Source organism: Perca flavescens, chromosome 6, assembly GCF_004354835.1.
Source record: "Perca flavescens isolate YP-PL-M2 chromosome 6, PFLA_1.0, whole genome shotgun sequence".
Taxonomy (NCBI): domain Eukaryota; kingdom Metazoa; phylum Chordata; class Actinopteri; order Perciformes; family Percidae; genus Perca; species Perca flavescens.
Window position 1 is genome coordinate 38,441,890 of NC_041336.1, and position 14,485 is coordinate 38,456,374.

The 14,485-nt window shown below is 40.1% G+C and overlaps 1 protein-coding gene across 1 annotated transcript in view; it reads left to right on the forward strand.

The window, feature by feature from the left end:
- LOC114557388 (proprotein convertase subtilisin/kexin type 4) overlaps nucleotides 1-14,485 on the forward strand; it is a 256,104-nt gene that overhangs the window by 42,048 nt on the left and 199,571 nt on the right. The window contains exon 4 of the mRNA XM_028580817.1: nucleotides 1,744-1,825. Coding sequence (XP_028436618.1) covers nucleotides 1,744-1,825 — 82 coding nt within the window. The remainder of the gene's footprint in view (nucleotides 1-1,743; nucleotides 1,826-14,485) is intronic.

Consider the following 14,485-nt stretch of genomic DNA (forward strand, 5'->3'; position numbering starts at 1 on the left):
CTTTTTTCACTGATCTCAAACCTTGTTTTTTCTGTCTAGGATTTTATTGTGAAGGGAGAAATGTCAGTTTCTTTTGCCTTCGATTCTGAAGTTGCATGTGCATTTATTATTGCAACGTGTGTTGGGCAGCCATTGAAAGAAGTTCTGTTTGTAAAATGTCCTGTTGGTGATGTCATTTTCCAGTGCATTGTGTGTACTGTGTTGTTTCATTATGATGCGCTGATGATGAATGCGCTGACAGTGGATGGGTCAGTGTCACAGACAGTGTGGTCAATTGCCCCTCGTCCCCTGAGTCTAACCTTGAGCAGCACTCCCTAAAGAGTCTCAATCTGCCATTAAGGCCGACGCCTACACACACACACACACACTCCCCAGTGAGTGTGTGCCATTAGTAGCTGGCTGGGCTTGGTTTGACAGAGAGCGATTAGCTCCCTATCATGTGTATTGATCACCATGTCCTGGCTGCTCCTTCAGAGGAGGGGCTGGAGGGGTTTTACAAGGTAGTTGGGGTACACACACACACACACACACACACACACACACATAAATTAGAAACGTATAGAAAGGGAGTTTTGAGTGTATTACAGTGTCATGTATCATTTTGCAGACACAATGATAAACAAAGCACTACATACTGGAAACCTGTAGACCATGTGAGAGTCTGGAATGCACTAGCGTCTGGGTACAATAGTTCATTAATTACATAATTGAATAATTTCCAGAACATGCTCCTTTTTTAATATATTGAGTTTCATTCAGTTTGGACACCTGCATGGATGGAACTGTGATCCAAGCCCACAATGCATGTTAATTGGGCCTCACCTAAAACATGTGTACACTGAGCTCATTATGTTTTTTTTATTCAATTTAATCTTGACTGAATATGATCGGCCTAATATAAACACCAATTTGTCTGAGGTCTTCTGTGTTTAATATCACACATATAGCGTTCTTAGCTCTAACAGCCCCCCTTACCCTACACCCGTCTTCTAGTTTAGACCAGCACTTGTTAATTGAGTCTAATTGAAGAACATGAAGGGGGAATAAAGCAAGCAGGCTTTTAGGACATGAAAGACTGCAGCTGCCTCTCAATAGTGTTTATTTTCAACCTCTTCCACTCTGATTTAAGTGTAAGAGGACAATAGTGGTCGGACACTGATATGTGTGTGTTTTTGTGCGTACGTCTGTGATCTGTTGTTTGATTTGGTGCGCCCACCTTCACAAGGACCAGCCTCTTATCAGATCAAAGCTGCAAGCAGCGGCCTATAAAAGAAGTGTGTGTGTGTGTGTGTGTGTGTGCATGTGTGTGCATGTGTACTGTGGAGGACAGAGGTGTAGGTGAGGCGGGGGTGTTTTTATTGCTTTTAACCCAGGACAATGGGACTGTAAAGGAGAGAGCGAGCGAGTACTCTTTGAACTAATGAAGAGGAAACCTTTTACTCTCCTCCGTAAAGATACCCAACTCTGTGCTTCTCACGGTTTTACTTTTATCCTCATGAATCCACGATCTGAGACAAAAAGCCAAGGCCATACAAAGTGAAAATAAGACTTCAGAAACGGCTGAAGAGTGTTACATGAGCATCTATTGAGCAAGCCGAGTTGCGGACACTAAACTTACCAAAGGGAAGTGAAGGCAACAAACTAAACGTGAAATGTCTAATATTTTAGCGATTGACCAACAAGGCAACATTAATTCATATTTTCCTCAAAGTAATGCATGACTGTGTGTGTTGTGATTTCCAGGTTCACCGGGTGCAGAGGCAGCACAGTCATTATAGAGACAAGCGGGTTCCTGTGACAGGGCTGGACCACAGTACCACTCACAGTAAGTAAAGAGTAAATCTTTCCAGTGACGCTTTTTACGGAGCTAGATATTTAAAAAGCAACCTAGCACCAGCTAAAAGTCTTGCTTTTGTTGACCTCCCGTGGGTTAAAGCCCTTTAAAAAACTTGGTTTCAAATACAGCGTATTGCCTATAGTATTAATTATTTATAAAAAAAAAAACATCCCTACTAATTTTTAACAGTGTTAAATATGCGATCATAGTCGCATAGCGCAGCTATATTTATTTCGGCCTCCATGTTATCTAATCTGTCCGGCCACACCGGACGCGTAGCATCCGTGTAGGCCCTTGCGCTGCAGCCGTAGACAGTAAAAGAAATGGACACAGCGACGCCATAGACTTCGACTGAGACCAGTGAAGAATATCAGAAGTCTCTTTCCCGGTGCTGGCTGAGCGTTACTGAGCAGCCTCCAACTGAGCCTGAAGACGTAGATGTGACGTGAGCAACCTGTCTGAAAGTTGGAAGTCTTCTGGTAGCTGTGCCGAGAGAAATCTCAATCATTTCCAATCTTGTGGATAAAGTGGATCGTGGATAAATGTTTTTTTTTAAACATATTTTTATTGCTTTTTTGTTTTAGTACATCACCATCCAACACTCACAACATCACGAACACATGGCAGAAGTGAAAACAACAATCAAAACACCAATAATACTGAAAGGACCAACGTGAACAAATAAATAAAGATAGCAAACAAAAAAAAAATTTAATAATAATTAATAAATTAAAATTAAAGAGAATTAAAATAAATACATCTTGATGTAGATTACAGCGCACACTCCCAAACACCACCTAGACATTTTCCATCATCTTATTCTCCCACCGCCTCCTCCACATCTCCACTCCTTAACAGATCCAGAATCATCTTCCAAATATTATAAAATTCAGAAGTCCTCCCTCTAACAATATAGGTCAATTTCTCAAGGGCCAAACTCGAGGTTAGGTTACTTAACCAGTGGTTAAAAGACGGGCACCCAACGTTCTTCCAACATAAGGCTATACAGCGTTTGGCCTGTAGTAAACAAAGGTCAACCATTTTTCTTTCCTGACATGATAAAGTACAATCGTCTGAATAAATGCCTAAAATACATAACTTAGGGCAAAAAGGTACAGGGAAAGTTGTGATCTGAGATATATACTTTAACACTGATCTCCAAAATTTTTAATTGTCCAATTAAATTGTATCATTCTCAATCTAGTGTTGATGGTTTGAGTGTGAGTCTTTAGACATATTTTACTCCATTCAGCAAGTGAAATATCTTCTTGTAAGTCACGTACCCACTCCTGTCTTTTACTATCAGAGTTCTCCTTATGGTTTTCAACTAACAAGTTATAAAACTGGGAGACCAGTCTCTTACCAAAACCGTTTTTTGTAACGTGTTTCTAAGACAGAGAATGGGGGTTGTGTCACTGAATTATTTAAGTGTGTCAGAATAAAACTTCTAAGTTGTAAATACTTAAAGAAGTGTTTCTGTGGTATATCAAACTTTACCTTTAACTCATTGAATGACATTGGAGTATAATCCTCATATACATCCTGTAATTTCACTATGCCCTTGTTCCACCATGTTTTAAAACCCATGTCGTTCCTAGCCGGGACAAAGTGTTCATTACCCCAGATTGGGGAGAAACAGGACAACCTTGGAGAGTCATCCAGCATCTTTTGTACTCCGTGCCAAACAACAATAGTGTTTTTAACAAAAGGATTAGTAGTATTTTTCTTTAATGTTTTAAAAGATGCTGAGTATAAGTACGTATCCAATGACAAACCTTTTGAGGACAGTTTTTCAATTTCTAACCACGGCAAGAAAACATCTTTAGAAAACCAAAACACTGTGGTCCTCAACTGAGCAGCCCAGTAATACCATTCTAGATTTGGCAATTGTAGCCCTCCTCTGTCATAAGGTAAATATAAGAGGGAGAGTCTGAGTCTTGGCTTCCTATTGTTCCAGATGAAATTAGAAAGAAGCTTTCTGGTCCTAGGAAAAAAAGAAGGCGGAGGGGCCAGCGGAATCGACTGAAAAATATATAAAAATTTAGGTAATATAGTCATCTTTATTATGTTTATTCTGCCCATTAAAGAGAGAGGCAGTGTTGTCCACCTAGTGATCTCTTCCAACACCTCTACTACCATGGGCTCATAATTGGCTGCGCTAAGCATACTTATTTTTGGAGTTATTCTGATGCCCAAGTATTTAAATTCCTCTGTGGCATTCTTAAATGGGTGGGATACTACTGGTTTCTTCCTCTCGTTTATATTTAAGAACATAATAGACGACTTTTCTTTGTTCACTTTGAACCCAGAGATACTACCAAATTGATTGAACAACTCCAAGAGAGATGGTATTGATTCAGCAAGATGCGATAAAAACACAATAGTATCATCAGCGTACATTGCTGTGTTGTGTACAATATCACCGGTCCTAATACCATGGATTGAGGGTTGTGATCTAATCGCTATTGCTAAAGGTTCCATGGCTATTACAAATAGTAGAGGAGAAATTGGAGACCCTTGCCTTGTGCCTCGAAATAACTTAAAAGGCTGTGAGATGAGGTTATTAGTAGACACCATTGCAGAAGAATCAACCAGTAAAATTTCGACCCATCTACGAAAGTACTCCCCAAATCCAAAGCGCTTAAGCACCTCGAGCAGATAGGGCCATTCGACTCGGTCGAATGCCTTCTCTGCATCGAGTGATAATATTGCAGTATCAGGGGACTCCTCACATTCGTGGATTATATTAAGAACTCTCCTCACATTGTGGAACCCCTGACGATTTTGGACAAAACCATTCTGGTCTCCATAATGGCTGGTAGAACACTCTCCAGTCTCATAGCTAGAACCTTAGCTATAATTTTTGAATCAGAATTTAATAGTGATATGGGTCTGTAAGAACTGCTGTCGGTAGACTCTCTGCCTGGTTTTAGAATAAGAGTGATCAGAGCACTACGTAATGAAACCGGGAGGCAACCTGATTTAAAGGATTCCACATAAACATCCAATAACGGGGCTATTCATTTTGCTTTAAATAGTTTGTAAATATCTATCGGAAGCCCATCTGGACCTGAAGCTTTACCTCCTCATGTTTGCAATGGCGTTAGAGATGTCATTCAAATTTAATTCCCTATCCAAATCAGTTTTTGTACCCTCAGAAATACAGGGAAAGACCAATCCCTCCAGGAAACTGTTTTGGTTTACCAGGTCTAGTGGGCTGTCAGATTTGTAAAGAGTTTTATAATATGAGACAAAGGTGCTATTAATTTCTGTGGGATCTGTAGATAATTCTCCTTGTTCGTTCCTAATCGCATTAATGGCTCTGTCGGATTCAAGTTTCTTTATCTGCCAAGCTAGCAGTTTACCCGGCTTTTCCCCCTGATCATAAAAAGTTTGTTTCAATCTTATTAGACCATCTTCAGCCTTAAGCACAGAAAGCTCCTCGTATTTAGCCTTAAGGGTCAATAATTCCTGTTTTTTTTGTGTTGAATCATCTATGATAACTTCTCTCTCTACTTCTATAATTTTAGTGTCTAATTCGTTCATAGTCTGTTTGAATTTGTTAAATTTAGAGCTGGTGAAGCTTATCATTTGTCCTCTAATATATAGTTTGAAAGCTTCCCACCTAATGGTTGCAGTTGTTTGATTCGTATTTATTGAGAAGTAGAGATCAATGTGTTCACCTACAAATTTTATAAAGTCAGAGTCTTGTATCCATTTAGGGTGCAAGCGCCAATTAGCAGAGCATCTATTTAATTGTTCCACGTTGTAAAATAGTGAGGTTGGGGCATGATCTGACAGAACAATACTATCATATATACAATTAGTTATACTGGGTAGCAGAGATGAGGAAATTAAAAGAGGGAAGTGGGTCTTAAACACTGCTGAGTAGCATGAGAATTCCTTTTTGTTAGGGTTTAGAGTCCTCCACGGATCACAGAGGTTCAGGTCTTTCATATATTGTTGTATTTTCTTTCTTGTTTGAGAATGGGTTGTGTCCACCCCTGACGAGCGATCAAGCTTCGGGTCTAAAGCACAATTTAAGTCCCTTGCCAATATTATCTTACCAGGAAGGGTGGCCATCAACAAAAATAAATTCTGAAAAAATGATGGGTTATCATCATTTGGGCCATATACATTAACCAAATTGATATTTTCTTTCAAGAGAGTTCCTTAAACCAGTGGTTCCCAACCTGGGGTCCGGGCACCCCCAGGGGGGGCGGCAAAGATCACAGGGGGGGCGCGAGTCTTTATCTGGTTTGAGGTTGAGGTAAAAAAAAATGTTTTGCACATGTTAAACAAATTATAATACACTACAATATCTAATGTATACAAAAGTCTGTATGAAAACTATATATTTTGTTGTATCCTCAATTTTCCTGCCCCACGGCATCACTATTTTATGAATGAAACATGCCGGAGAAACAGTGCTGATAACTCCTCTGTATCAAAAAAGAAAGAGAGGCTCTATCTCGAGAGTTACCTCAACTTCGGTTTTGGGTGGGGGGGGGGGGGCTCAGCTTTTCTTAGACATGAGTAGGGGGGGCGCCAAGGAAAAAAGGTTGGGAACCACTGCCTTAAACCACCAAAAATCTACCAGCTTTATCATAAATCGTGTTGTTTACTTGGAAAGGTACTGAATTATGAATTAACGTCATAACTCCTCTCGAATGAGAAGGGAAACAGGATGCTAGCACTTTGCCCTGCCATCTTCTACATACTTTCACCAGGTCCTCTCTAAGTAAATGAGTCTCTTGGATAAACACTATTGATGACTTAAGTTGTTTAAGCCTGGTAAGAACCTGTTTTAGTTTAGCCAATTTAACCATTCCTCTCACATTCCAAGAAGTAAGTTTAAGATTCTTATTCAAAGTCATCTAAACCAATACTCCGCCAGATTGTGCCGCATCCTGTAGTTGTTGGGAAACCTTTTGAGCATCTCTGTGTTGTATTGGGAGTACACCAGCAAAATGCAACATGACGTGAAAAATACAAAAACACAAATAAAAACTTAAAATCTGCCATAAACGAAACCCCTTAACTGTCAACCTGAACAGGACAGCCCCTCGTCTTACACCACCCTCCACCTCCCCCTGATATTGGGGTGCAGCTAAGTGCACAAACTGATCCAATGTAAACAAGGGAGCAGCTAGACCAAACCGAGCGGTCATTATAACAAAACACTACAAAACTAACAGGACGATTGTGTCCCCTGGCAAAAGTATACAATCTACACAAACAAGTATGCAATGTTCCTCATAAACGGTCTTGCAGCTTAACTCTCATCTAGGAAATCCAACACTATGGTGAATAACCTCTTCTCCGATAAACAAATTCAACCCACTTAAAAGGGGCGCGTGGCAGTTTCTCTCAGTTACCCTGTGAGTCCTCTGTGATCTGTAAACCTTGGATGAATTTTTCAGCATCTGCTGGGGTTTCAAACTCCAGTGTTTGTCCATCGGACGACACTCATAGTTTGGCTGGGTAAATTAATCCGTAACGTATGTTCATCGACCTCAGCTGTTGTTTTACCCGGTCAAAACCCCTCCTTCTACGGTGGAGATCCGTCGAAAGATCCGGGAAAAACATGATCTCTTGACCACCGCAGATAACTTTACCTTTGGCCCTGGCTGCTCGCATCACACAGACTTTATCCTGGAAGTTTAAAAACTTCACCATGAGGACTCTCGGTGTAGGTCTAGTTGATAGATTAGGATGCGTCCGACCGGGCAACCTGTGCGCTCTTTCGATGAGGGGTTGTCTCGGGAATGTTGCTAGTCCCAGCGCTTCGGGGAGCCACTTCTCCAGGAAAGCCACCGCGTCATTTCCTTCCATCTTCTCCGGCACATTAATTAGTCGCAGGTTGGATCGACGGGAACGGTTTTCGAGCTCGTCGAGTTTGATCGTGAGGGGAGTCACTTGTTTAACTAGCTCCTCAGACTTGCCTTTCTCAGAGTTAACGGTGTCTTCTACACTGTTAATGCGCCCTTCTGCTTCATCCATGCGTGTCGAGAAGTCCTGCACGTCCCTTTTAACGTCCTGAATCGCTTTCAAAACCACATCAATCTTTGTGGAAAAGTCATTCCTGATCCCGTCGAGTATCTGAATAACATCCATGTTGTGGGCCGTTCCAGTATCTACGTCCACGTGCAGCACAGGGCTAGTATCACCTGTCGAGTTAGCTCGGCTGTTAGCATCGGAGCTCTCGTCTTCCCCACTCGGAGAAGAGTTAGCTTTAGGTCTGTTTTGTGCTTTCTTCGCCGGCATATTGTAACGGGTATACAGTAATAAGTCGCCACAAGCAATATTTACCACTGTTCATGCCGTTAAAGGAAAGTTTACAGGATTTTACTAAAATATCGCCAGGAGCTCACAAAAATGTGTCTGCTTAGTTCAGCGCCATAACCACGCCCCTCGTGGATACATTTTACTTCATATGAATTCACTTGCCACATACCGAAATATTTCCAATCCATCAAAACGTTGCTGAAATATTTTGTTCCGATGCTTTCATGGACTCTCTATGGGCTTCTCCCTTGACTGTATGCCTCCACGTCCCCCCGATTGCCTGCGAGCTTCTCCTGACTATACGGTAATGGTGCGTTCTTTTTGTCCACCGAAGTCGATTTACGAGTGGTTTTCCGGAGTTACGAACCGGAAGTTGCAAAAAGAATGCCACTGAGGTCGTATATACGACTCGTCAAGTCGTCTAAACTCAGAGGACCCCGAGTTCACTTTCAAAGATGGCTACGTCGTGCATCACACGTAGTAAACATTGTGGTTTTCAATTTTAAGCACTTTTGTCTTTGTTGTAACCAAATGAAGAAGTCGTACACATAGTGCTGTATACTGCTACCTATAGACATGTCTCTACAGTCTTATTAGGAGTTAAACATAGTGCTGTATACTGCTACCTATAGACATGTCTCTACAGTCTTATTAGGAGTTAAACATAGTGCTGTATACTGCTACCTATAGGCATGTCTCTACAGTCTTATTAGGAGTTAAACATAGTGCTGTATACTACTACCTATAGACATGTCTCTACAGTCTTATTAGGAGTTAAATACCGCCTGATTAGTTATTTTGGAGCTTATGCAGCTGAAATTGGCTAGAGACGCTCGGTTGCTATATGACAACAACGGCTTTAAGCCGAGTCTGGAGCAGAAAGCAGAGCAGTAGCCTAACGTTAACGTTAATCAAAACGTAATTTTCATGTATCAAACTGTGAAATATATTTGTGTAATATGTCAATAACTGGGTGAATAGAATCCTAAATGTTACTAAAAACGTTACAAAAATCCATCTTTTCTCCGACTTGTAGTATTGTGTGACAAAAAGAACGCAACAACCCGCGGTTATTTGTTTTCCGACATCGATGTGACGTCACACTCGAGCTACTAGTCGCGATTACAAGACAAAAAGAACGCGCCATAATTTCTCTACTATGCGACAGAAAGTTGTGTGGTGATGACACAATCGTTAGCCTGTTTTTACAAAAACGTCTGCTATGGGGCCATAACGTGAGATACAAGGTAATGGAGCCTTTGTCGTGTTTCTTTAGAAATAAACAATGGACAAATGGAGTCTTTAAACGCTTCAGATGTAAAGCTGTTCACTGTCAAAGTGACATCAAAATGAATGACAGTCAGTGGAATGCTAATGGAAGGTGATGGCTTGTTAGCCTCAGAATCTCCCCATAGGAGGTACGCTTTCCGGATGCTCGCTTACCTCCTTGGCTGCAGCGAAAGTTTCGGCGTTTCCTCTATTTCTTGCGCAATATGCGAGCGTATGTATCAAGCCAGGCAGGTAATCACATACAGGAAGACCACAGTGCAGCTTGATATTTTACCAAAATAAACACATTTCAAAATAAAACAGCCAGCTTTATGGTGCAGACACACACACACACAGCCACATACAGGCTACAATTACCACAGTTTTCCCTATTCATCCTGTCTCTTTCTATCAGAGAGATGCAGTCTATATTGCAATCTATATCCCACCCTCAAACTCCCTCTATTACACTGAGGAGATTTTTCAAGAACTAAAAAAAAAGGAAAAAGGAAATAATTATTTTCCAGTCATTGGAATAATCTTAATATGTGGAGATCTCAATGCAAGAACTGGAAAAGTGTTGATAATATTATAAACAAAAATGGAAAACAAATTCTCCAGATATGCAAAAGCCTGGGCTTATACATCATTAATGGAAGGACCCATGGTGACTCTCTGGGTAGAATAACCTATTCCTCTGTGTTAGGTAACAGTGTGGTGGATTATACCATAACCTATGTCGACCCAGAGTATATCAATGCATTTGTAGTTTTACCACAACTTCCCTTTTCAGATCACTGCCAAACAACATTTTATTTAAATAAGTCTGCAAAATATAGCATTGAACCAGAATCTGAAACCAGCAAAATGTATGACATCCATCAAAAATATATATGGAAAAAAATGCAGCAACATAGATGATGTGATAGTGCATCAGGGAGTTTCAACCTGGCCATAAACACACTATATAATAAAGCTCGGCGAGCTTTGTATGCAATCAAATGCAAATTTGAAAAAACAAATATTGTCTTAAAATCTACAATTTTTTGATAACACCAATAATGCTTTACGGAAGCGAAGTCTGGGGCCCGATTTCGAAACCAGAATTCCAATTGTAATTTTAAAAATTACAATTGGAATTCTGTTAAATTATTCTAAAAGTTTGCCCAAACACCCCAAACAACGCATTCTCTCAGAAAATTCAAATCCCAAAAAGTTCAGTTACATTTTGGCAGCATTTAAATCAAGCTGATAAAAATTCCATTGCATACAAAGCTCTCCTGAGCAACCAGCAGTGTTCAGATGTTCACCCCCTGGACCAGCTGGCTCACAGGTACACAGAGCTAAACACAGTCAGTAGTAGACAGACAGGTAGAGAGAGAAAGAGAGACAGGTACACTGAGCCTTAGAGCCGCCACAGACACAATCCTCAGTCTTCAATCAAATGATTTGAAACTAAATTAAAAGACTTATGTGCAGAACAATGGCAAAATGAAAATAAAATACAACACAACCTCCTCTGTTATCAATCCCTGAACAGAGATATCCAATTGGCCGAATATCTCAAAACAAAAAATCCAAAAGAAAAACAAATTTTAACCACAAGAGGAATGTGTCTGTACACACTGCCACCAGGACATCAAAACAGAATTAAGTTTCTTATGTACATATCCCAAATATGAAGACTTAAGAACCAAATATTTCCAAAAAATTGAAAAACATATACCAGGCTTCACTACCTACAATGAGGACAAAAAGCTTCCTTTTTTATTAGGGGGAGATAAAAGCACGGCATGGCTAGCAGCTAAATATGTCTTCTCCTGCCACAATATAAGGCAAAATAAGTATCTATTATTATATTCTTTTTTTTAAATTTATTTTATTGTTTCAACATACCCTTTGAGGGACAAGCACATAATTTGTTTATTATCTGCAATTATATCATAATTATCCTGTTTATTATTTTATCTGATGTATTTACTTGTTGCTGCTTATATGTATGTTTCTACTGAAATTGAAAATTAGAGAGAGAGAGAGGGAGAGACAACTCCACACCTGTTTCTAAATATTGTTTCCACCCTAAACTTCATTAATCAAAAACAGATCTCATATTTTATATCGTATATTAACCGAACAGTGCAAATAGAAGTACAATCAACCTGTATTAAATGACATATTGTGTATGCACTCTTTGTTGTAATATGACTTTAGAGAGTGAATTTGTGAAGGAAAAGAGTAAACACAAGTGTTACAAAAAACTGTTTTGTAACAAAAAATTGTTTGGGGGTCATTTAAATATATATTGTGACAAATTTAGCAGATGATCTATGTTGAAAATAACAACTAAAGTCTGAACAAAATCTTGAGGTAAAGTTTAAACTGTAAAATTGACAAATTAGTGATTCAGTTCTATTTCTACAAAAAGTTCAGTTGACATCAACATCGGTGAAATAAAATGACATGATGTCCCTCCCAATGTTTCTAAAGAAAATGACCAGTTGTATATTTGACCTATATATGAAGTTGTATACTTACTGACAAGTCACCAATCCTCAGGTAATGTTATTCCTGTGCCAACGTGTGTCATTGTAATTGTGTCTGATCCCATTACTGTCAGGAGTACAGTAGAAGGGCTTTGATCACATTTTGCTAAAAGAGTTATAAATACAATATTGCACGTGCCTGTTGTGTCAAAACATAATTTTTCCTTCAATAGCTGCCACATGTTAAAACGATAAATTATTTCCCATTAAACGCTAAATTTACTTCAAGTACGGGCATGTTTATCCTTTCTGTTTTTGTGATTAAAAAACAATGTTTAACCTCTCTACAGTCTACATCCTCAATATCAAAAGTGGCTTTCATATTAAGTTTGATGTTAGAATTGTGTCAGAATGCATCTAGAGTTACAGAAATGACTCAGGTGAAAACATACAGTTTTTATATATGCATACAATGTTATGTAAATGTATGCACATCCAAATAGCCTATAAATGTGTTTGCCACATATGCTTTCCTGAATGTTTTTGGCCTTTATGACAATGAACCTCTCTGATAAAACCAGTAGAACAACTGCAGTTGTTTTTATGTCTGTTTAATATTTACATTGTGCATGTGTATACCTTTAAATCCAACCATACGTGTATGATTTTGCATTATCTGTTATCATTTGTGTGTGTAATGGGAAGTGGTGTGTGTGTTTGTACAATAATGTACTGGCTCACGTCCTGCTGCGGTGCTGCCTCTCTCTCTCTCTCTCTCTCTCTCTCTCTCTCTCTCTCTCTCTCTCTCTCTCTCTCTCTCTCTCTCTCAGTGTATTACCATCCTCACAGCATCGCTCAGCCTCTGCTCTGATAGATAATATGAAGATGAGTTGAAGAGAGAGAAAAATGAAAGAGCAAGGACGTGGTGGATGAAGAGTGCAGAGTTGTATGCGTATTCACATACAGTAGAGGAAGAAAAAAAGTGCACTTGTACGTTTTGACCGATTTGAACTTTTGAAGTCTTATACTTCTTACTAGTATTTTTGGATTGAAGCTGCCAATATTCAACATTGTGTGCCAGTATTAAATCTCAAATATTAAGATTTTCATGCCAAACTTTTTCTTGGCAGTGTGGAAGAGCCTCATTATGGGATTAGTAACTCTGTTGAAGCACTTGATACAGTTAGTAAGACCAGTATTAGTACTATGGGTGTAAAAAAATGTAATCATTGAATGGTGACTCATTTGTTGTAATTCTTCATAGCAAAAAAATGAACGTCACAATTAGGGCTGTCAATCGATTAGAATATTGAATCGCGATTAATGGCAAATTAATTGCACATTTATTAATCTGTTCTAAATGTACTTTAAAGGGGTTATTTTCACATGACATATTATCCAGCGAAGGCCTGCCTTTGGCTAGGGGGAGGAGGGTTCTCTGCATCAGCCGTATGCTTGGCCAGCAAGTGGTATTTGGGACTTGGCGTACTCCGGTGGTAACTCAGTTCACATCGACGGTACACGTAAATAACTTTAGTCTTGTGGAGAGAACCATCTGGAAGGACTCTGAAACTCAACTTGCCATTCAAAAGACTCCTTTCTTTATCCATTTCTGCTCAAGGAGCTTTGTTTCTGCTAGGTATCCACAACGTTACTGTTGCATCGCTTCCTGATTTCCCAAACTACGGAGTGGCCCAAGGCCCAAATTACAGAATGCGCACTCGTTAAATGTACGTCAAAAGAAATAGCTGCGTTAAAAGGAATTTGCGTTAACTCGTTACTATCACGTTCATTTTGACAGCCCTAGTCACTATGTCAGTTAGGCTCCGTCATATTAAGACATGGTATGTCTTTAGCTTTAGAGGTCGTGGTATAGGCAGGTTTTTTCCATTTGAATAGAGCCATGCTAAACGTTTTCCAAGTGTTTCCAGTCTTTATGCTTAGCTAAGCTAAGCTAATCGTCCCCTGGCTTTAGCTCCATAGATGGTGTGCAAGTCTTGAGATTGGTATAAATTTTCTCATTTCAATCTCAACAAGAAGGAAAAGTAGATCGAGAGTTTTGCCTTCTGGCTCAGCTCTCTTTTCGTCACAACGGTGCGATAGATTGAATGCAATACCGCACCCGCTGCGCCGATTCTCCGACCAATCTCCCGCTCCATTGTCCCCTCACTCGCGAACAAAACCCCAAGGTACTTGAACTCCTTCACTTGGGGTAAGGACTCATTCCCTACCTGGAGAAGGCATTCCATCGGTTTCCTGCTGAGAACCATGGCCTCAGATTTAGAGATGCTGATCCTCATCCCAACCGCTTCACATTCGGTTGCGAACCGATCCAGTGAGTGCTGAAGGTCGCAGGCCGATGATGCCATCAGGACCACATCATCTGCAAAGAGCAGCGATGAGATCCCCAGCCCACCAAACTGCAACCCCTCCCCACCCCGACTACGCCTCGATATCCTGTCCATAAATATTACAAACAGGATTGGTGACAAAGCGCAGCCCTGGTGGAGGCCAACCCTCACCTGAAACGAGTCCGACTTACTACCGAGAACCCGGACACAGCTCTCGCTTTGGTTGTACAGAGATTGGATGGCCCTGAGTACAGACC